The sequence below is a fragment of the Dipodomys ordii genome, unplaced genomic scaffold, assembly GCF_000151885.1.
Source record: "Dipodomys ordii isolate 6190 unplaced genomic scaffold, Dord_2.0 Scaffold150, whole genome shotgun sequence".
NCBI lineage: Eukaryota > Metazoa > Chordata > Mammalia > Rodentia > Heteromyidae > Dipodomys > Dipodomys ordii.
Window position 1 is genome coordinate 2,222,562 of NW_012267366.1, and position 23,953 is coordinate 2,246,514.

General features: G+C 40.4%; 1 protein-coding gene across 4 annotated transcripts in view; it reads left to right on the forward strand.

The window, feature by feature from the left end:
• Window positions 1-23,541, forward strand: part of Frmpd4 (FERM and PDZ domain containing 4) — a 489,555-nt gene extending 466,014 nt beyond the window's left edge. For 3 of the 4 annotated variants that reach the window (XM_013032132.1, XM_013032131.1, XM_013032133.1), the window contains 8 exons: window positions 1,491-1,627; window positions 4,821-4,947; window positions 8,918-9,007; window positions 9,586-9,768; window positions 11,706-11,844; window positions 17,397-18,461; window positions 18,836-20,125; window positions 21,675-23,541. In XM_013032132.1, coding sequence (XP_012887586.1) covers window positions 1,491-1,627; window positions 4,821-4,947; window positions 8,918-9,007; window positions 9,586-9,768; window positions 11,706-11,844; window positions 17,397-18,461; window positions 18,836-20,125; window positions 21,675-21,679 — 3,036 coding nt within the window. In that variant the 3' untranslated portion in view covers window positions 21,680-23,541. The remainder of the gene's footprint in view (window positions 1-1,490; window positions 1,628-4,820; window positions 4,948-8,917; window positions 9,008-9,585; window positions 9,769-11,705; window positions 11,845-17,396; window positions 18,462-18,835; window positions 20,126-21,674) is intronic. The other variant, XM_013032130.1, reaches the window with a different exon arrangement.
• The last annotated feature ends 412 nt before the right edge of the window (window positions 23,542-23,953 follow it).

The window sequence follows — 23,953 nt, forward strand, 5'->3', positions numbered from 1 at the left end:
GTGAACAACCTCATAGGGTTGTATTGGGAAAGAATGGGGCTTCCCTCTTAGCAGTTGGAGCAATGAGCCAAGAAGACACACGCATCTGTCCCATGGGGCTCTACAGCAGACATTGCCCATGGTGGGCACAGCATGTGTTAAATATGCAAATGTCACTGCTGTATGCAGATGCCACACAGCAGTACATGACTCCACGTTTATAAAATCCAAAATGTGAAGTGATTACAAATGGGCTGCTCTTGGAAGAAAGACAGACCAAACATGATACCAGTTTCTGTTTGAAAATGTTGAGAGAGAAAGTGGAGGGTGGGGTGGGGAGGGAGGTTGTTAGAAAAAGGCTAAATATGCTAGAGGTAAGAATCCACTTTCCATCTGAGGCATCAAATATGTAGAATCTGCTTTAGCTTTGCCACATTGTCAAGCAATACTGAGCCCCCAGCTCTCTTCCTAAAGAGGGAGGGGTAACAGGATCACTCTAAAACCAATCCCATGTGGTTCTATAAGATCTTAACATTTAGAGTATCTTCTCAGTCACTGTTTGTTTGTCCTACTGTGTTGGCCAAGCTGTTCTCAAACCTACAAGCTCAAGTTCAGCCTGGCAAGTGCCTAGGACTACAGGATCACCCCCACTTTGCCCGGGGTTCAGGCACTCTTCAATTGAATCCTTAGATGTCTCCCTTGTATAGAAGAGGACCAAACTAATGCTGAGAGCTGTGGAGTGATTCCCATGGTGTTATAGATTTGAAGTAGCAGCCAGTGACCACTAAAATGAATGGGGAATTTTAATAGCTGTCCTTTATAGAATCTATCAATACCCTGAAGAAAGCATTTATACATCTCATCTAATTCTCGAGCTGCTCAATTTTCTAATGAATCCCCATTGCATCGATGAGTAAACTCAGACCAAGAGTCCAAGTAAATGGTGGTATTTTCCAATTCCAAGGACTCCACACTGCTAATTCCTTTAGTCCTCAGAATACCCTGTGGCTACAGAGTACTGTCACCCTAGCACTATCATCCTAAAACTATCACTGTCCCAGAAGGGGAAACTGAGGTACCATCAAATAAGGAATTTATGCAAGATAGAGTCCCCTATGCAAACGAGAAGCGAGTTTGGAAGCTGGGATTCCAAATCCAGCCGCATAACTGTAAAAGCCACATTCTGCTATCAAATGCTTCATGTGTTCAACTGCAGCACCTGTGTTTGAAATTTCCATCCCTAAATTCCTAATTATTTTTACGAAAAGCTAAATATTTAAATAACAGCTTGCTGATGAATGTGAAATGTTTTGTGTGGTCTCTGTGTTTGTGCATGCAATTAAATACTGACTCGGTTCCAAGCAGCATGGTGGAGATGTTTCCACATTTAGCCTCAGTGCCTTTGAAGTGAAGGTTGAAATGCTGGGGACTCTTGTCACCTGTTCCTCTAAAGCAATGCATTTGCAGGCCCATTCTCTGATGAGCTGCGCCCTCTGCTGCTCTCTTTGCAGAGTTGTAATGATGTGGTTCAGGAGAGATTTGGGCCGGAGCTGAAATATGACATTGCCTTACGACTGGCTGCGTTACAAATGTACATTGCCACCGTTACCACCAAGCAGACACAGAAAATCTCTCTGAAATACATCGAGTAAGTATGCGTTCAGAGCCATCTTAGAGACAGAGATGCTTTGGGTTTTTTTACTTTTGTTTCAGCTGCCAAAATTCATCTTAATTGTGGCAGGGTTTGTAAACCAGAGGCTAAAAACAGTATGCATATAATGTTCCTTTGTAGTGGAAGAGATGCATTTCTCATCTAAATCCACCTTTAGAAAACTCAAGTCGAAAGGAGAGTCATACTTAAAATTAAGTGTACACTCTTTCCATTCCTAGCAGAACTTTGGTCCAAGCCAAGTTTCAGGCTCTGAACTTGTCATACATTAACCTGTTTAATTCCCACAACATCTCAATGAGATCAATAGGACTTTAGCTTCATTTTATACATGGTCAAACTCCAACTGAAGCACAAAATCATTAAGTAACTTGCCCAAGTCCCATGGCTGTTTTCCACTTTTTGCAAGAGGCTGGATTCCATCTCAGGTGGTGGCTGTCGTGTGGGTAAGGGGTTGAAGCACTTGTGTTTGGGAAGTGTCTGCATAGCCTGAGATCGCTTTTCCATGGTCAAACCTTTTATACCCAGGCACCGGTGGGTCTCACCTCTAATCCTAGCTACTCAAGAAGCTAAGATCTGAGGATCATGGTTCCAAGTCAGCTCAGACAGTCAAATGTAAGAGACTTTCACCTACAATTAGCTAGAGAAAAAGCCAGAAGTAGAAGTGTGGTTCAAATAGTAGATCATCAGCCTTGGGCAAAACAAAAAAGCCAAGTGATATTCTATTGTATATAGGTACCACAGTTTATGGATCCATTCATCTGTAGTGGGGCATTGAATTGTTTCCATATCTTGTCTATTGTGAACAATGCAGCAAAATAATGGCATTCACAGGGAAATGGATAGAACTAGAACAAATCATATTGAGCAAAATAAACCAAGATCAGAGACAAATGGCACATGGTCTCCCTGATACGTGAATGTTAAATTCAAAATGCAATGAGATATGACAAAGTAAACAGGACTCAAGAAACAGAGAACCTCTTCTTAGTTTGTCATATCATTTTTAGATGACTCTATGTTCTTGACCCCACATATGGTAGATACATGCATACAGCTGAGGGAAGCTAGGAGGAAGGCACAGAATGAGAGGGAAATGTGATAAAAATACAACAGAGGGGCCCATCAGCTGCACTGGACATTGATGAAAGTGAACTAAGCAATTCAAGGACAGTGATGGGAGGGAGGGAAGGAGAGGGAAAGAGGAAACAGCTGACACTAAGCAAAAGGTAAGAAATGTCACCCAATGTGGAAGAAATAGCTGTATTGTCAAAGTTTGTAGACCATGATAACGACAATTGGCCTTGTAAAGGTTAAAATGTGTTTGTGACTTTAGCAAAGTATCACTATCCCATAATACTGTGGGGTATGTAATCATTCACTCTCAATAAATTTTTTTAAAAGCCAAGTGAAAGCATGAGGCCCTGAGTTCAAACCCCAGCACTGGTGCAATTTATATTAAGGAAAAAAATAGCATTGTCACCAGCAGGGAGCATAATGTCTGTACTAAAGAACTGTGAGGTAGTTGGACAGAGTGTACACAACACACTTGTCTCTGAAGCAGATCTTGTTTAGACACTGTGAATACCTTCTCTTGATGAGAATACTATTTACACTGCTGAATTACTACTTGTCTGGGAAAGATCCCCTTCTAGAAAAAGAGAGAGAGAGAAAGAAAGTTTGTGCAGCCTTCAGTCAGGAGTCTATTTAAAAGCCACCCTTTCCAAGAGACTTCTCTCTTATTTCTTGGCTGGCAATTCAGTAGCATAAGACAACCATCGCTCACTTCATCTCAGCAGCTCTCTACGTTGAGATAAAGGGACACATCTTTCAGAGTTCATGGCCAGGCCAAATGCTAAATCTCCACATAATGCTAAAAGCCCTGGATCCTACCCATCCCATTCCAGGAGATGTACAAACTAATTACAGTCCCACCTTCCCATCAGCTGTCGGTGAAGTAGCATGGTGCCAAGTTACCGCAACTGGAGGCAAAATGATTCTCCTCAGCAGGTTCATAATCTGTGTCAGGGAGAATTGGCCTTTGCCTGACTTCTATGCACTGTCTCCTGGCAACTCTCGATTTATCTGTTGATGCCTAGAGATAAATGCTTGAGCATACAACCAATCAAGATAGAATTCACAATATAGAATTTGTTGAGCAAACTTTTTGTAGTCATTGACAAAAATATCTTAATGATAGCCATTTGTTATTTTTTAAATATCCATTGTGTATGGTAGTGCAACTTCCTACCAATAGAAGCGTACTTGAGGGACATGAATCCCACATCATATATGTATACATGCACACACACACACACACACACACACACACACACACACACACACCAAGAAATGTTAGTGGATGGAACAGACATCAATTGGCTGGGACAAAAGAGAACTATGTGTTTTCATAAAATAGTCATTGTTAAGGGGAAGGACTTAGATATGTCAATGGCTTTAAGAGATTCATAAGCCTCATTAGCATTCTTTCTACAAAGTAAGAAATATGTTTGTTTGTGTTTGTGTGTGCATGTGTGTGTGTGTGTGTGTGTGTGTGTGTGTGTGTGTGTGTGTGTTGTTCTGAGGTCTTGAACTCAGAGCCTGGGTGATGTCTCTGAGCTTTATTTTGCTCAAGGCTAACACACTACCACTTGAGCCACAGATCTACTTCTGGCTTTTTTGTGGGGAGTAGTTTATGGTAGAAGAGTCTCATTGAACTTCCTACCCAGGCTTGCTTCAAACAGCCATCCTTAGATCTAGGCTTCTTGAGTAGCTAAAATGTTTCTTTTAAATGAAAGAAAGGTCAACTACAATGTTAGGAAACATGAACTGAAACAATGAACTGAAAGTTACTTCACTTCTTTACCAAAAATCCATTTGTTCCAACAAACACCTGAGTGCCATTTTATCTTATGTAACTAATCACCAAAAAGATTTGTAATTTTTTTTGTTGGTCATGGGGCCTGAACTCTGGGCCTGGGCATTGTCTCTCAGCTCTTCAGCTCAAGAAGAGCGCTCTACCACTGGAGCCATAGAGCCACTTCTGGCTTTTTCTGCTTATGTGGTGCTGAGGAATTGAACCCAGGGCCTCATGCATGCACGACAAGCACTGTACCACTGAGCCACCTTCCCAGCCCAGATTTGGAATTTAAAGACATGCTTTTGATTCCAGGAAAGAATGGGGATTAGAGACTTTCCTTCCTTCTGCTGTGTTGCAAAGCATGAAAGAGAAGAATATCAAGAAAGCACTTTCCCACCTCGTCAAAGCAAATCAAAACTTGGTACCACCGGGTAAAAAGGTATCACATTTGCATCTGAATAGAAAAGAAATTTTAAGAAGAGAGGTTTGCATGCATTTTAAATGTTTAAAATTAGTCCATGAATAATATACTTAGCACTTTATTTTCAGAAGGCAATAACATTGTATACGTTTTTTAAATGATTAACATATTTCTAAGGCTGATGAAAACAAAGTATTTTACTAAAAGTGGAATTTTGTTTTATTTTATTTTGTTTATTTATTTCTGGTGCTAGTACTGGGTCTTGAACTCAGGGCCTGGGCATTGTCCTATAGTTTTTTTCACTAAAGGCTGGCACTCTACCACCTAAGCCACAGCTCTACTTACAACATTTTGCTTGTCAACTGGAGGCAAGAGACTCATAGATTTTATTGCCTGGGCTGGCGTCATGATCCTCTGATCTCAGCCTCCTGAGTAGCTAGGATTACAGGTATTCTTATTTGTTTCTCTGAAGTTATTGACTCCTTATTTGTTCAACTGGAGATGTGTGTGTGTTCACACCTATAAGAAAAGCTTTCATGGCCTCTGAGGCCTGGTGATAAGAAGGTAGAGGGGGCTGGGAAGTTGGCTCAGTGGTAGAGCACTTGCCTTGCATGCATGAGGCCCTGGGTTCGATTCCTTAGCACCACATAAGCAAAAAGAAAAAAGCCGGAAGTGGCTCTATGGCTCAAGTGGTAGAGCGCTAGCCTTGAGCTGAAGAGCTGAGGGACAGCGCCCAGGCCCAGAGTCAGGCCCCACAACCAGATCCCCCCACAAAAGAATGGTACAATTGCAAGACAATTCTACATTTTCATCACGTCCCTGCTTACCACTAGCACCAGCTTAAATACGCAGCAGCCAGTGAGGGGTTAGACAGGCCTTGGGCTATAGTAATTAAAGTTATACTATAAGGTTATATTGTTTATATAGTAATCATACTTATACTATAGTTAATTGAACTGTAGTAATTAAATTTCATATTGTGGTATTATTGACATTTGGTAATAGATCATTCCTTTTTAAGGGGGGTGTGGAGAGTTCTCCTGGACGTTGTAGGATATTGTAGTAGCATTTCCATCTCTATCAGCAAGATACCAGAATCACCAACATTCAAATTGTAGCCAATGAAACTGCCTCCTGACATAGTGAAACATGCCTTAGGGAACAAACTCACCCTCAGTGAGAATCAGTGACTTAGATCCCATTTCAGAAGGAAGTTACAATTATTTCTGCTAGTCATCATTAGTGTAAAAAATCTTTCTGTTTGTCTTTGTTTTCATAAAGTAGGAGAGACACAAAGGAGATGGAAAATGTAGTCTTGGTTAGAAAAGAAGGTATAATTTATAGGTAGTTTTCTTTTTTTATATATGTTTTTATTGTAAAAATAGTGTACAAGGGGTGACAGTTACATGAGTAAGGTAATGAGTACATTTCCTATCAAGCATAGTTACCTCCTCTTTTGTTTTTCCCCTACCATTTTCCCCCTCTCACCTCCCCAAATCCTCCCCCCCACCCCTGAAGTTGTAAAATTTGTTTTTAACATAGTGTCTTGTACATCTCGTTGTTACAGTGGGTCCTGTATCCTTATTTAAGTATTTTGTTATGTCCCTTCCCCTCCCCAAATTATAAAAATGTATATACAAGATGCAGGGCACCAGAATCAAATACAGTGAAAACAGAGGCTATACCATGGGGGAAAATCATACAAAAGAAACAAAAAAATCACATAGTACATTATAAATACATTTTTAAAAAACGATAGCAAGGAAGAAAAAACCAGATGTATCCCTATCTTGGGGTTCATTTCACTTAACATCATCTTATCTGGTCATATGTACATAGCTTTTGCCTCTTCTGTTTGTCTCAGACATATACTATTTATTGCAAATAAGGGAAACGTTGGGACCTATGTTTCTTTGGGCCTGGCTTACTTCACTTCATATAATTTTAAAAGCCAAGGACTGAAGTAAGCAACCTAACAACCCAAGAACATTTTCCAACTGATACAGAGATTGTATGACTTTAACACAGTTCACTATAATTAATACAATTATCCACATGGATAATTCTTTGTCTTAGTACTTGATTTTCAGTCATTTTACTGGTTAAGGCACACTTAATTTCTATTCCTTCTTCACCCCATAATGTTTTTTTTTCTTTAACATTTAATCAGGGTCAAGACACACTCAGCCACATTCAACTTCCTAGTTTTACTGGAGAAAGCCTCCTACTACTGAGAGCAGTGAATTTAAGGGAAGTAGCAGGATACAGTAGGTCAAGAGTTTTTATTTAAAAAATTATAGCTATGATTATTTCATTACCAATTTCTTAAATGAACCTGTGATTGTTTTTGTCCAGTCTGTAATAGTTTATCAACTAGTATTAGTTCTATCTATATACTTGTCAATTACTATCTTAAAAAGGTTAGTTTTCCTAGTCAAGAATGAGTGGTTTGCTTTCAAAAGAGTTTGCAAATTTTCTAGATGTCTTTCAGAGAAGATGGATAAACAGTAAAATAAAATACATAAAAGGCAAGGCTAGAAGGACAGCTATGGGGCTCAAGTGGTAGAGTGCTAACCTTGAGAGAAAAAAGTTAAGCAAGAGAGAGGGTAGGCCCTGAGTTCAAGCCCCAGTAATAACACTCATGCTTTAACTAGAGTTAACAAATGAAATTTCCATGTCTCATGAAGTTAAATCAAAATTACATTCATTGCTACTTAATGGCCATCTAGACCTTGTTGGAAATGTACACCCTTATTCAACATTCCTGGCAAAATCTAAATAAACCATGGATATATTTTTATTTATTAATTTACTGTCAGTCATGGGGCTCAAGGATAGAATGCTACCACTTTGAACCACAGCTCCACTTCTGATTTTTGAGTGGATAATCAGAGATAAATATCTCACAGAGACTTTTCTTTCCTAGTCTGGCTTCAAACCTCAATCCTCCGATCTCAACCTCCTGAGTAGCTAGGATTACAGGTGTGAGCCACTGGCACCTGGCCATGTATATAGTTTTAATCAACACTTTTTTAGTGATGTAGGAGCCTACATCTTAAGTCTTTATGAAGATAAATATTACCTGAATAAAATTTGATTTATAAAACTGGGCACTGGTAGCTCAAACTTGTAACCCTAGTTACTCAGGAAGCTGAGATATAAGCATCATGGTTCAAAGCTAGGCCAAGCAGGTAGTAGGCCCCTGAGACTCTTCTCTCAAATTAACCAGCAAAAAGCTGGAAACAGAGCTGTGGTTCAAGTGGCAGAACACTAGCCTTGAGGAAAAAGCTCAGGAATAGCACTCAGACCCTGATTCATGCCTCAGGACCAGCACAAAAATTTCATTTCATTCATTCATGAAAGTCAACAGATTCTCAGCGGTGAATTTACAAACAAAGATTTAAATAGCAAGTTCATCCATTTCCATAGTGTTTAGAGTTCAGAGAGTTCATTTTCCCTGAAAACTTTCAAAGATCAGAAGAAGGAACTTTGAGAGGGGAAGATGCAAGAGCCTGTTTAAAAAGGCTTTCTGTATATTTCAAGTGTACGTTCAAAACAACTCTCACAAACTCTGTATATAGATGAGTAGATGTGTCTCCTGTGCAATGAGAACATCGGTTTGCAAACCTACCTCTGTCCATAATTGCAAATGGAAATAGCACTCACTTCTAGAAACTTCCTACTAAGTCCCATGGAACAGCTGAGGAGCTTGTTCTCATTTATTGAGTGGCATGGATCACATAGACATGAATTCCACACACACACCTCCTCCAACATGAGTAAGATTCAAATCTTGGTTTGAAGTTGCAGTGCATTATTAAGCAACCCAAATCCTAGTGATTTTCTTTCCTTAATAGTCACCATCTCCCTAGCAACAAAAGCATCCTTCCATTTTGCCCTTGTTTCCATCTGGTCTCCTGCTGATAAACAGTGACCCCCCCCACCCAGGCAATGGAGTCTCCATCTGAGTGTTCTTTTCTCTCTTCAGCTCTCTGCACTACAAGCCAAGGTCCACTATCTCAAGTTTCTCAGTGACCTGCGACTGTATGGGGGCCGTGTGTTCAAGGCAACATTAGTGGTAATTTCTTTTTTCTTGCCTTTTCTTGGGAGCCATAAAAGCCTGTACAATGTCCCAGTAGAAGCTGTCTTGGGTGAACTGTCCCTGATGACAAAAGCAAAGCAGCTGTGAATCTTTCCCAGCCTTCATTCTTAATGGCCTTCCCCACAGTTAAAAGGTATCTGAAGTCATATAAAAGCTAGATTAACACTACTGCCCTAGAAAATGAAATTTGAAGAAACTAAAGAGAATCCAAGGACTCTAACAATGGCAGCAGTTTTCAGCCACCGTACCAGAAGTTGCTTCCACATCAAAGAAAAGAGAAAAAAAAGCATCATTTCTAAAAGAAATCCTCTGATGAATATCACTTCATTGTGTCCTAAGTTATTCATAATTTATCAGAGCCTTGATTTCGTCACATAGCTGATTCTTTTCATTGGATGATTAAGGCCAATGTGGCCTAGAATTCTTTTCTAAAGAAAATGTGATCTTATATTTTTAAAAATCCCAAAGCAAAAGACACAGCCCCACAGGTTCAATGTTGCATGGCTGCTCAGAAGTTGGAACTTTCAAATACTGTGTCAGCATTTCTTTCTCAGCAGGCAGAAAAGCGCTCAGAAGTGACTCTTCTGGTTGGGCCCCGGTATGGCATAAGTCATGTCATAAATACCAAAACCAATCTGGTGGCTCTTCTAGCTGACTTCAGCCATGTCAACAGAATTGAAATGTTTACTGAAGAGGAGAGCTTGGTGAGGGTGGAGCTTCATGTGCTAGATGTGAAGGTAAGCCTCTCACAGGTCTGCACATAGCCCTGGTTTGAGCAGCTCATTTCTGGTAACACTTGATGGCCTTTACAAACTAGGTAAAATGAATGCCAGAAGAATCTCAGAGATGTCATGTGATGCAGGAACAATCCACTCAATTGAAGCCCAAGGGCTCTAGTCCTCACTAAACTGCTATGTGATTAGGAAGAAGTTACTGTACTTCTCTGAGCACAATTTCTTCATTTATACATAAGAAGCAAAGCCCTAGCATTTTTTTATATTCCTTCTAACGTTAGTATATGAAACATCGACGGTCAGAGAGCTGTTTCCCAAATCATTTCCTAAACCAATATGACATACAGTGAGTCAGTGGAATTTTCCCCAACATTCTTTAGAATTCTCATTCCTTTTGGCTGTTGTGATTATGCATTTTAGGAAAGATGAGGACTTTAGTCACTTGATCTTCTCACGGAATAGCAGTATGTATTAATTAAGCATCTGACCCCTCTGAAATGTCATGGTCATTCATTTAAAATGACCATCTGAAATTGTCCACAATAAATTAAACTCTACTTTCTAGGGGGGGAAAAGGTCAACAAGAAACAATCTCATGTTTGTCCCAGTAAAGATATGCTGTTGGATTTTAGCTAGGTATACATATTTTATGATTGTAGGGAGAAAAGCAACCAGGACCTAAGGGAGGTAATGCCTGAACAAAGGAGATTGCGCCAGCCAGCCAGGAGAGTTGGCTTTTTAAGGGCAATTGAGAATGAGAGGAAAGAATTTCCACAAAGAAAATCAGAATACATCAGTGTATTCTGCAGCTGGAACAGATGACCATCACAAGACAGAGCATGTAGCTCAGACATATTTCCTGTGGCCTGTGGGAGTTTATGAGCTCAATTCAGACAAGTTACAAGCATGAGAATAAATCTGAATATTGCTCCTAATTCATGACCAATTTGGCTGAGAAAAATAGACCCATCATGGGAAAAGGGGCAGAAGAAGAGTGAAGGGAATGTAGTCCTTAGAGACCTACTAAGTAGAATAAACAGTCCCAAGTAGAGAGAAAGGGTGAGACCCCAGTTAGTAAACAGCGTTCTGCTTGTATCAAATCATTCTGAATTAGCTTAGAGGCTGGGAAGACTTTAATTGAGGCAGAAAAAAAGACAGTTCTTTGGATCTGAAGTCCTATTTCACCACATAGGAACATTGGACTTGGCCAGGTCCTTTTCCTGGGAATGACAGAAGACACTTTTCATCTTGCTGTCTTTACTTCTCTTGGTGTCTGCTTTTGTCTCTCATTTATTTCTCTCTTGCCTTCTGTCTCTATTTATACTCTTCCAAGTTAATACAAAACAATTTCTTCATCAATACCATCCTCCCTCTATACCAAGTTCCAGTCCAGTTATATAACCTCGTGGGTTCTAGTAAGTTTCAACGAGGCTTTGCTCAACTCTCAGCACTAGTTTACTTTTCCAGAAATTTACAAGTTGCTTTAAAAGCCCTTTCCTGGATCTCTTTGGCACTTTTCATTTAGTTCTAGAAGAAGTTTCCATTTGAATTTGACTTCTCTTTAACACTAATTTTCACAAGAAATCCCAGTTAATCTTCCTGCGATTTTCACATTCTTGATTCATTTCTGATAATGGAAGTAACTCTTAACTATCACTGCTTTGAATGTTAACTATTAAGAACCCAAAACATACAATTTTCTTTTCCTTTTTTCTTTTTGTTTTATTGCAGTCTAATTTGGAAGAGATTTAAAATGCCCAAGCTTTCTTAAAAATGTTTTTCATTCAGGTACTTTTTCTTCCCATTTGTGTTTCTCCAATTCACAAGTTTGTTCAATAGCTCCTGTTGTCTATATTTCATAACCACAGATGTAGCTGTTGATACTCAAGGGAGCTTCTAAAGGAATGATAGCATTAACGGACGTATCTTTTCTTATGTAGCCTATCACCCTTCTCATGGAATCGTCAGATGCCATGAACTTGGCCTGCTTGACAGCTGGATACTACAGGCTCCTTGTGGATTCCCGGAGGTCAATATTTAACATGGCCAACAAGAAAAATACAGGGACCCAGGACACAGGTATTTTCTTTCTAAACTCATGGAGCACTGCCCACCTCTACCTCTACCAGCACTACCACCAGTACCACTTCCAAATATCACCTAACAACAATAGGGTGCTCTTTTTAAAAAGTTAAAATTGTGCCAGGCATGTAGCTCATATCTAATTCCAGCTACTTAGGAGGCAGCAATCAGGAGAATCAGAGTTCAAGGCCAGCTTGGGCAAAACATAGCAAGACCTCCAACTCAATCAATAAAATGTGTATGGTGGTGCCTACCTGTCTACCAGCTATAGAGGAGGTGATAAGGGTAGGTAGGAAGATGGCATAAGGCCTTGCATGAAAAATAACTAAAAAGGGGCTGGGGATGTTGTACTAAAGTGCTCAGAGTTGAATCCCTACTGAAAAAAAAGAAAAGAGACAGATGTTGGTGGCTCACACCTGTAATCCTAGCTACTCAGGAGGCAGAGACCTGAGGATCTCAGTTCAAAGCCAGCCAGGGTAAGAAAGTCTATGAGACTCTTATCTCCAATCAACTACCAAAAAACTTTAAGTGGTGCCATGGCTCAAAGTGGTAGAGTGCTAACTGTGAGCAAAAGAGCTCAGGGATAGCTCCCAGGTCCTGAGTTCAAATCCCATGACTGACAAAAAGAAAAGGAAGAGAAAAACTAGATTGTATCCACAAAAATATTTAATACTTAAATCAACACAAAAGTCTTCCAATACTGCTAGTATGGTTTAATTATTAAAAGTGAACATGCTGATTCCCCATCACATTTGACATGTCACTTTGAAAGGTCAAGCCATTGTTTCAAAGGCATCAATTTTATTACTGTGAGAATGTTCATGGCTGAGATATACAAATATATATTTTTATTTGTGATACTGGAGATACAAATCAGAGTCTCTTGTACGCTAGGCAAGTGCTTTGAGAGTGAGTGGTTCTCATTTTTTCAGTATTTAAACATTTTCCTTCATCTATTATTGTGTAAGCTAAATAATTGTTGTTTTTTTTTTTTTTTTTTGGGTCCGGTCATGGGGCCTGAACTCTGGGCCTGGGCGCTGTCCCTCAGCTCTTCAGTTCAAGGCTAGCGCTCTTCCACTTGAGCCACAGCGCCACTTCCGGCTTTTTTCTTTTTGTTTATGTGGTGCTGAGGAATCGAACCCAGGGCCTCTGGCATGCAAGGCATGCGCTCTACCACTGAGCCACCTTCCCAGCCCCATGTAAGCTAAATAATTGTGATTAATAGACACCATAATTCAAGGCATAGCCAACAATCTACTAAAAAATATAAAACAAGGGTCCATAATTAAGATTTCTTTTAAAAGAAAGAGAATTCTTAAGAGTAAACGCAGGGTGGTTGGGAATGTGGCTTAACGGTAAAGTGCTTGCCTAGCATACATGAAGCTCTGGGTTTGATTCTTTGGCACTGTGGCTCAAGTGGTAGAGTCTAGCTTTTAGCAAAAAGAAGCTCAGGGACAGTGCACAGGCCCTGAGTTCAAGTCCCAGGACTGGCAAAAAAAAAAAAGGAAATTCATTGTCATTGGAAAAAAGAAAAAAATCAGGAAGAATATTTCTGTTTTTCTGTGTGTCGGTACTGGAGCTTGGACTCAGGGCCTGGGCATTATCCCTGATGTGTTTGCTCAAGGCTCAACCTCTATCACTTAAGTCACAGCTCTACTTCCAGCTTTTTGGTGTTTAAGAAGAGTCTCATGGACTTTCCTGCCTGGGCTGGCTTTGAACTGTGATCCTGAGCCTCCTGAGTAGCTAGGATCACAGGCTTGAGCCAGCAATGCCCAGTGGAAAATTCATTTTTAAGATGCGCAGAAAACATAAGTCTCTATCCCCTAAATATACTATAATATCCACATGCATACTGACTTACAGTTTATTATGAAAAAAGGAAGTCAGTGAAAGAGAGAGAAATGGATAGCATATGTTCCAAGGCAACTTTGACTTTCCAATTAGATTAATCTAACATTATTTTTTTTGTTGGTCTTAGGGTTTGAACTCTGAGCCTGGGCGCTGTCCCTCAGCTCTTTAGATCAAGGCTTGCCCTCTACCACTTGAGCCACAGCACCACTTCAGTTTTCTGGCAGTTTATTGGAGATAACAGTCTCACATACTTTGTGTGGGCTGGCTTTGAACCATGATCCTTACATTTCAGCCCCTTGAGTAGCTAAGATTACAGGTGTGAGCCACAGGTGCCCAGCCCAATCTACAATTTTTTTTTAGTGGTACTGGGGTTTGAACTCAGGATCTGTTGCTTCCTAAGAAGATGTTCTCCCACTGAACTACACAGCCAGTGAAATGGACCTAAAATTTAATCTGCATCCCCACGTGGAAGTGCATGTATTTTCAAATTTCTCTCTAAGGGTGGGTTTCCTCACCCATATAATTTAGGGATTAAAAGTTTAGCTTCAAGATAAGCATTACAAAAGAAATCTATGTACAATACCTAAAAATAATGCTCAATACTTCTGCTAATATTTTAAATTTAAATATTTTAAAAAATGATGGAAAGCTTTTGAGGATGGAAATGATAGACATACATAAAGGTCGAGGAAAAGCAAGCCTGAGGCAAAGAGCACTCCTGAGAGACACAGATAACTAAAAATAATTAGAGAAAGGAGTAAAGCAAAAATATGTTTTGGATGAACATCAGCTTTGGTGGTGAACATTTTTATGGCCACATGCTTTCATTGAGTAAAGAGATTTAGAGCAATTCAACAATGACCTTTGAAGTTCCAAAAAGCAGTTCAACAATTTAACACAATCCTTTCACACTGAAAAACTAGTTTGGAGCTTTTTATTTTCAAATCTTAAAAGTTCACCTTCAGAATAGAATCTTTTCTCTATGGACTGTCAAAATTGTACAAGTATGGGAAGAAATTCAAACATATCATTGTAAAAATGGTTAGAGTAATAGAGTTTTGCCCAATTTATAATGACTGACAATACAATGTCCAGTAAACCTGAGAAGCAAAACTTAACTTATAAACAGTATTATTACTAGCCAGGTGCTGGTTGCTCAAACCTGTAATCTTAGCTACTCAGGAGGCTGAGATCTGAAGATCGTAGTGCAAAGCCAACCAGGGAAAAAAAATCTGTGATACTCTTATATTCAGTTAACCACCAATAAGCCAGGAATGGATTTGTGGCTCAAGTTGCAGAGTACGAGCTTTGAGAATTAAAACAAAAAAAAAAAACCTCAGGGTCAGTGCCAGGTGCTTGCTGCCATTAGAAGGTGCTAGGTCTGGCTAAGTATCATTAACTGAATACGTATTATTAAACTTGGTTTTAGCCACTTGAATACTGAGCTTTCTTGTTGGCCCAAATTAGCAGTTGGCAAACTATGGTCAATGGGCTGAATAATGTTCTTATTAATAAAGTTTCATTAAAATTCAATCACATATATTGCACTACTTTCCCGGGGCTGCTGTAACAAGCTATTACAACCCCGGTGAGTTAAACCAACAGAAATTTGTTCTTTCACAGTTTGGAAGGTCAGAAATCCAAAATCAAGTTGTGAGCAAGGCTGTACTTTCTCCAAAGGATCTAAAAGAAGATCCTTCCTTGATTCTTCCCACTTTTGATAGCTGTGCCAATCTAGTCTTTGTCTCTTGTCTTCACATGACATCTGCCTCTTGTATGAATAGCCCAAATCTTCCTCTGCCTCTCTTTTTCAAAGACAAGTATTCAATTGAAGCCCACATGGAAAATTCAAGATGTTCCCTCTTCAAAATCCTTAATTTTAATTTTTTTTTCTTATAGGATCACATCTCGAATAAGGTCACAGTCTCAAAGTAGATATGTCTTTGGGGGGGGCCTCTCTATTCAACCCATAATCCTATTTGTTTAGATATCATGAATAGTTACTTTTGCATTAGAATAACAGACTTGAGTAGCTGTCCAACTGAACAGTTGGCCTGAGACATAAAGTATTTCTCTGGCCCTCCTTTTACTCAAAATATTTTCCAACTCCTGTTCTAAACCTAGAGCCCTGTTACAACACAACTTTACTGAACTGTTTCTCCCAACAGCAAGCCACATTACACACACATACACTCATGTACACACACCTGCACATAGAGCCCATTATAATCTAAAGTCTTATTGCTGATAAAATAGTGTTGCTGCCTCATAAGGCATATTTATTATATAATATGATGCAAATATGGCCAGTGTCCTCTAAGTGTCACTTAGTAAATAACTCTGAACATTGTTTACGATAAACCCCATTCAGTAATTTGGGGACAGCCAAAACTACTTTTGTAACACTGATTTTCTCATATACATATGGTGTCAGTATTACCATAACTTGAGCCAGAGGGCAATCTAAAAGAAAACATGGAAGAATGGTAGAAGCTTAAATTTTCCTCCTAATGTTGCCTCTGGAATCCACAAAGCAAAGGCAAAATGATGACCTAGTTCTCTATCTTGTTAAAAATTTCCACATAAAACACATCCATATTAACACATACTTAAAGAGTAAATAAAATAATAATGTTTAAATTGGGGCCTTTGCAATTTTAATTCATGAGGAGCATCAAAACCAGTCTTCATGAGCTCCCATGTTGCAAACTAAAACTAGTCTAAATATGAACTATGCTTAAAACTATCTGGGATATGTCTATAAATGTATCACATTATACATTATATACTCACATACACTTATGTAAAGGTATAAATACTGACATTTGTACATGAATGTATTTCACCACTAGGATATAAATAGGCTGAAGATAGAGATGAAATATTTATTTCACTTTCCTAAAAACTGTGGCACAATACAATGATATTTGACCTTCTCTTAAAGAGAATATTTGCCTCTACCATGTGGTGAATGTTAGAGTTCACTTTATCAAGAAAAGGGCAATTTATTTTCTTGCAAATGGCCTATTGAATTATCGCCATTAAAGTTCTGAATTGCTTGTTTTCTATTTATATTTAAATATGTAAGTAAGGTCTAGTAATACAACTAATAGTAAGAGGAAATTAAGCTAGAGTTGCCCATTCCCAAATGGTGTTACATTTTATCCATTAGCAATGATTATTTTTAATATAATTTTATTATCTTGAAGTAGTTGTGCAATAGGGTTTGAATTCAAAATGCCAGATTATGAATACAAATCATCTTGATCAAACTTACCCCTTCTATTATTCTTCCATGTCTTTCCCAACCCCACCCATCCCCTCAAGATACCTGCTTCCATTTTCACATATGTACATTGAACATGGTGACTGTATTCACCCACCCCCTCCTCTCCTTTTGTCTGCTTTCCCTCTCTATGTGTTCTCTCCCAACAATGCAAATTTCAACTTCCTAGTATTTATTTTGTTAAACTGTGAGTTAGTTCTTCCAAGGAGTTATACCATGGCAATACAATACCAAATGCATTAAGAGCAATTCTAACCAAGGAATCTTTACATCTAGAACCTAAATTTAAAAGTTGAATAACTATATTTACACAAGGGATATAGCAAACCATTAAATTGAGAAACCCAGATGACATTGCTCGCCCTCAAACCAGACAACATAGTAACGTATCTGCACAATTCTTTCTCTTTAGGAACTGAAAATAAAGGAAAACATCACCTCCTTGGTCCAGACTGGAATTGTGTGCCCCAAATGACTACCTTTATTGGTGAAGGGGAACAAGAAGCCCAGATAACATACATCGACTCCAAACAGAAAACTGTTGAGATGACAGACAATACCATGTGTCCAAAAGATCACCGACATTTGTATATAGACAACACATATAATTCCGATGAACTTAATCAGCCACTGACCCAGCCAGGCGATGCCCCTTGTGAGGCAGACTACAGAAATCTCGCTCAGCATTCCTTATTGACCCTCTCAGGACCAGAAACTCTAAAGAAAGCACAGGAATCTCCGAGAGGAGCCAAAGTGTCCTTTATTTTTGGAGATCTCGCATTGGATGATGGGATGAGTCCCCCAACTCTCGGCTATGAAAGACTGTTAGAAGAGAGTCCAGACATGCGGGAGAAGCAGAGGAGTCTCTATATAAGCAGTGCCAATGACATGAAAAGCCTGGATCTCACTCCAGACTCAGAGAGCATCCAGTTTGTGGCAAATTCTGTTTATGCGAACATAGGTGACGTGAAGAACTTTGAGGCCCCGGAGGGTATAGAGGAACCCCTCTTGCATGACATCTGTTACGCTGAAAACACTGATGATGCTGAAGATGAGGATGAAGTAAGTTGTGAGGAGGACCTCGTGGTAGGGGAGATGAGCCAGCCAGCCATCCTAGACCTGTCAGAATCAAGCGATGACATCATTGACCTCACGACCCTGCCCCCGCCAGAAGGGGATGACAACGAGGATGACTTCCTGTTACGTTCCTTGAACATGGCCATTGCTGCCCCTCCACCTGGCTTTCGTGACAGTTCAGATGAAGAGGACACTCAGAGCCAGGCAGCGTCCTTCCGGGAGGACAAGGCACAAAGCAGCAGCCTACAAAATGATGAGATCCCAGTATCCCTCATTGATGCTGTGCCCACCAACGCTGAGGGAAAATGCGAGAAAGGACTGGATCATGCTGTCGTTTCCACACTGGAAGCTCTAGAAGCTCTGTCCGTGTCAGAAGAACAGCAGACCAGTGACAATTCAGGTTCTTTCACGATTGTTACGTTTATTCACTGATAACATGTCATGCCATACCTTCGAGCCATGTGTCCTTGGAGTCATGTGCTGTGGTGTTCTCATTTCCCCATGTCCCCATTTCATAAATGAGCAGAAATACCATCCTAGGGCTTGTGTTATGTGATGTCCTTTGTTGTTATTTTTTTAAGACATATGCCACCTCCCCTCCCCAATTTCTGGAACAAGTATGCAATAAACTAAGTGTCCTTACTGAAGAGGGAGAACGTTGCTTTTGCTTTTGGTTTGGTTTGTGTTTAAGTAATAATGAGTCCCATGTTCTTACATGTCTCCATGTTCCTGTGCAGCATCCATTAATTGCTTCTTGTTTTTTACGGCATGCAGGTGTAGCCATCTTACGGGCTTATAGTCCTGAGTCTTCATCAGACTCAGGCAATGAAACTAACTCTTCCGAAATGACTGAGAGTTCTGAATTGGCCGCAGCCCAAAAGCAGTCTGAAAGCCTCTCTCGCATGTTTTTGGCCACTCATGAAGGCTACCACCCCCTTGCCGAAGAGCAAACAGAGTTCCCCACGTCCAAAGCCCCCACAGGGGCCTTGCCTCCAAAGTCCTCACACGGCCTGGCTACTCGTCCAGGGACCGACCTGCAACCCAAAGTTGTGCCTTCCAAGCAGATACTTCACTCAGACCACATGGAGATGGAACCGGAAACCATGGAGACTAAATCAGTCACTGATTATTTCAGCAAACTGCACATGGGGTCCATGGCATATTCCTGTACCAGCAAAAGGAAAAGCAAGCTGGTTGAGGGGGACGGGAAAGCTCCCCTAAGTGGGAGTACCCCGGGAAAAAAACAGCAGGGATCCAAAACAGCCGAGATGGAGGAGGATGTCAAAGGCAAAGTTGGTCCTGTTTCTTCTCGGGACAGCCAACACCTCAGCACTTTTAACCTAGAGAGAACTGCCTTTCGCAAAGACAGCCAAAGATGGTATGTGGCCTCTGAAGGTGGGGTGGCAGAGAAAAGTGGAATGGAAGCGGCAGCTGGCAAAGCCTTTCCCAGAGCCTCTGGTCTGGGGACGAGGGAGACTGAAGGGAAGGAGGAAGGAGCTCTGGATGGAGAATCCAGTGATGTTTCAGGTCTTACCCAAGGGGATCGCTTCCTAACAGACGTGTCCTGTGTGTCTTCAGCCAAAGACGTAGACAATGCAGAGGATGCTGACTCGCCCGCTTGCGACCATACCTCCAAGCTTCCAGAGGCAGAGGAGAGTGTGGGCCGCCTTTGTGATTACCATCTGGCCAAGCGGATGTCATCGTTGCAGAGTGAGGGCCATTTTTCTCTCCAGAGCTCTCAAGGCTCCTCAGTGGACACAGGCTGTGGTCCAGGCAGCGGCAGCAGCACGTGTGCCACTCCTGTGGAGTCACCTCTGTGTCCCTCTATGGGGAAGCACTTAATTCCAGATGCTTCTGGGAAAGGTGTGAGTTATATTTCTTCTGAGGAGAGAGCCACTGGCCTTCCCAACCATGGAGCTGCCTTTAAAGAAATGCTCCCCCAGCCGGAAGGGATGTGTCCACGGATCACAGTGCCTCCTCTGCACACAGCCATTAATGCCGACCCCCTGTTTGGCACTTTGAGAGACGGATGCCACCGGCTGCCCAAGATCAAGGAAACCACAGGTACAGCAATGATGGATTGAGGTAGCATCACGTGCCCAGGAGCATGTCAACCACCTTGCCAAGAAAACTAAAATTACAAAGTTCAGAAGAAAAGTAAAGGGTAAAAAAAATGCCACAGAAGTGTTAAGTAGCAATCACTTGACTTCTTAGTATTTAATAAATAATCTAGAACAAGGTTAGGCATGTCCTTTATCCTTATAATCTTGTTCTGCTCTTGCTTGTAGAATATGATTTAGAGATATTTTTCTAAGCCCTAAATGCAGATTTTAGCAGAGTCAAGTGTGACTCTTAATGGCAAGGTAACATTGCTTAAAATCACACAACAATTGGATTTCCTGCTCATTTCATTTCTAGTCTTGCCATTTTATTGTTGATTAATAAGGACAGATAATAGAAGAGGCTCTATGAAATTCTGGAGGGGTCTGAGAAAGCATATGTCTTTCAGCAGTCTTAAAAATTCCCTCCTCCTTTGGCCTACTCCTCCCTAAAAAAATGTTCTCAATTGTCTGGAAGATATCAGTACTGGAAAGACTTTGGAGGTATAGAGGATGAGCTGCTGCATCCCCTGCCTCCGAAAAAAATTAAGAAATTCTAGAACAAGTCAAAACAAGGATTCAACCATCTTTGTTACCCATTCTATTCTATGCAAAAATCCTCTCGCTGATTCACATGGCTGGCCACTGGGTAGCAAAGTCAGTGTTTCCAATATTTCAGTTTATCAATATAGATCTTGTCCACATTAGTTGATAGCTATTACTGAAATCTTATACTAGTCCTTTTGTATTCCTATCCTTTAAGAAAAACTTTAAAGAGCTTACAGATTTTCTATTTTCCCCAAACCCATCATTGGTGGGGTCAGCCTTGGGAAAACCATCTGCCCACCAAGGTCATCACCAAACTGCATCTTCACCACTAAATGACTACAATGACACTTTCCATCCCCTTTAGTTTACAAAGAGTGTTTACTCTTGCTTGCTTGCTTACTTGTTCATTCTTACTGCTTCCTCCTCTTCATATGACAGCTTTCGTAAGAAAGTTCCAACAATTTTCTCAGTATCTTGACTTCAAGCTTATACCAGGCAAACCACATACCTCATGCTGCCCACTTTTAAAAGGTTAGCTGAATTAATTTGCATTAATTTGATTAGGCCACTTGTTTAAAATACATAAAAGGTAACTGTTGCCAGGATTAACCCTACTTTGAATAATCTGTACATTAAGATATGTTTTCTATGTGTCTAAGCTTTGCTAGATAAATATTGTAAGCAAGGTAATGCATGAAATTCCATTGTTTCTGTGAATGTTTGGGATATCTAGATAATTCCAAATAAATCTATTGTTCCAAAAAGGGCAGCATTTCTCCCCAATCATTGATATGGAAATGTGAGTTATGAGCAGGCAGTCTTTGGAAAGCAAGGTGGTCCTAACCTCTCTAGAACAGCTATTCTAGAATGCATCCTTGAGAAATGGCAGTCATCACAAAGAAATGTTGTGAAAACAGCTACCCAGGAAAGGCTAATGAATCTCTCTGTTTTTCTACTACCCCTAGTGTAGCTTTGACAGAGCCTGGGAAGGAGAGACGAGGAGGCATGCCTTCAGCTTGGTCTCAACATCCTGAAGCTGATCCCATCCTGCTACCATCAAACATTCACTCGGAATCAAAGGTGCCAATTCCAAATCAAGACCCTAATGATTTCTCCCAAGCAAATCAGGCATTCGGAGAGGTTGTGAGCTGGCGGCCAGCAGATCTGAAAGGGAGGAGCCTCAGGACCCCTCCCAGCCAGAGGGCTCTCCGACATAGCAGCAGTATCCTCTCAGAACCCATAGGTTTGGAGGCCTTCCGAGAAAGAAACAAGGGTGTAGTCAGCCTGAAGTATCCAGGTATCACAGAAGCACAGGAGGCCAGTTCAGAAAGGCGAGCCGAACTCCCCCTGGGGAAGAAGCTCACCAAGAGTTTGTCCCAAAGTTCAATGCACTTTAGTTCAGAGGGGAAGTTTCACAAAAGGTCCCCAGTGACTCATAAAGACTCAAAGCTGTACAGGACTTTACCCTTGCGGAAGCCAGAGGGCAGTCATTGGAAATGCCGAGGACCCTTCAGCTACTGTTTCCTGAACCGAGGCCAGGATGAAGATGGTGATGAGGATGAAGAGGAGGGAAAAGCCACCCTCCAGGTCTCTTGCCTTTATGGACAGCAGGTGACTCAAGCCATGCTAGAACCAAGCAACCTTTCCCCAGCTGGTGGGATTCAAAAGCAAGGTGGGGAACTGTCCAGAGGATCAGTGCTGAAGGTCTGGACAGAAGACCTGAATGGCCCAGATGACTTTGACTTTAGCAATTTGGCCTTTGATGCCCGGATTGCAAGAATAAACGCCCTAAAAGACAGCACCTACGCAATGCCTGATGGGTTCCTTGCAGCCCAAAATGATGCCAATGAGCTGCTCTGCCTTGTCAGGGCAACCAAGGGAAAGAGAGAGGAGTCACGCCCTGAAGCATATGATCTTACACTTTCTCAATACAAGCAACTGTTATCCATCGAGTCCAGACAGTTGGGAAGTGCCTGTAGGAAAATGGCAATGGCTGAGAAAAGCCCGGAGGAGATGCTCCTAGCTATGACTTCCAGCTTCCAAGTGCTCTGTTGCCTAACAGAAGCCTGCATGCGATTAGTGAAAGTCGTGAACTCAGAAACACAGCAACAGGAAATTGTAACGAAGATTGATGAAGTGGTCATAAACTACATTTGTCTCCTGAAAGCTGCAGAGGCAGCCACTGGAAAAACCACTGGGGATCCTAATATTGGACTCTCAATGCGACATTCAACCACCATGGCCGCTCTAGTAAGCACACTAACACGTTCTCTCAAGATGCTTTTAAATAAATAAATATGAAAGTCACATCATAATCTACCTTTGCAAAGCCATACATGAACTTTTATTTACTTTCTGTGTACGATGAACAGACGTCTCCTTTCTTCTCTCTGTATATTTTGTTATTTTGTATGAAATAGGAGATAAAAGTTACACTGATGAAATGTTGAAATGTCCTAATCAGATGTATTGTTTATACTATACATATATATATATATACACGTGTAAGAATTATATGAGAAAATGATGACATTTGGCTATTTTTCATATAGTCAAAACTCCAGGTATATGATATGAAATTTTAAATTCTAGCGTGTTAGACCAAAACAATGAATCCTATCCCCTCTCCTTCCAAGAAGATACTTAGAAAACATATCATTCATATTTAGAAGTAAAAACCAAAAGAAAATTTAGAAAAGAAATCACAATGTATATAAAGCAGTACTTATGTTTTAAAACGTATGATTTTTAAGCATTGGAAATAGCAAAAAGGCATTTAAAATTCAAAAAGCTATTATGAATTATTAGAGACTATATAATAAATTAACTTTTGTGCATAGTGTTTGGTTATTGGACGCTTTCTTCCAGGAATCCCACATATTTAATTTTAGTTTATATTATTTGGGCTACAGATGTGTTGGGAGGTAGATTCTACCTTGTCAATATAAATGATCCTCACAGTGTTTCTAAAATTGAAAAGCTTCCCAAATAGAACTAAGAGAAGGATGGGAAGGTTCAGAGGCCATATCTAGAGATATAGATTATCTAATTACATAAGATGAATGGAACTAATAATACCAAAATTCAGTTAATGAACAGAGAGATCTGCTTTGACTAAATGTCAAGATATAGAAACCAAAGACATTATCTTCCCCCACCCCCAACATAGTCATGAAGCTCAAAAGTCCCTGTAGAGAGACTGAACAGTTAGTAAAGTAACTGCAAGATTAAGAAACATTTAATG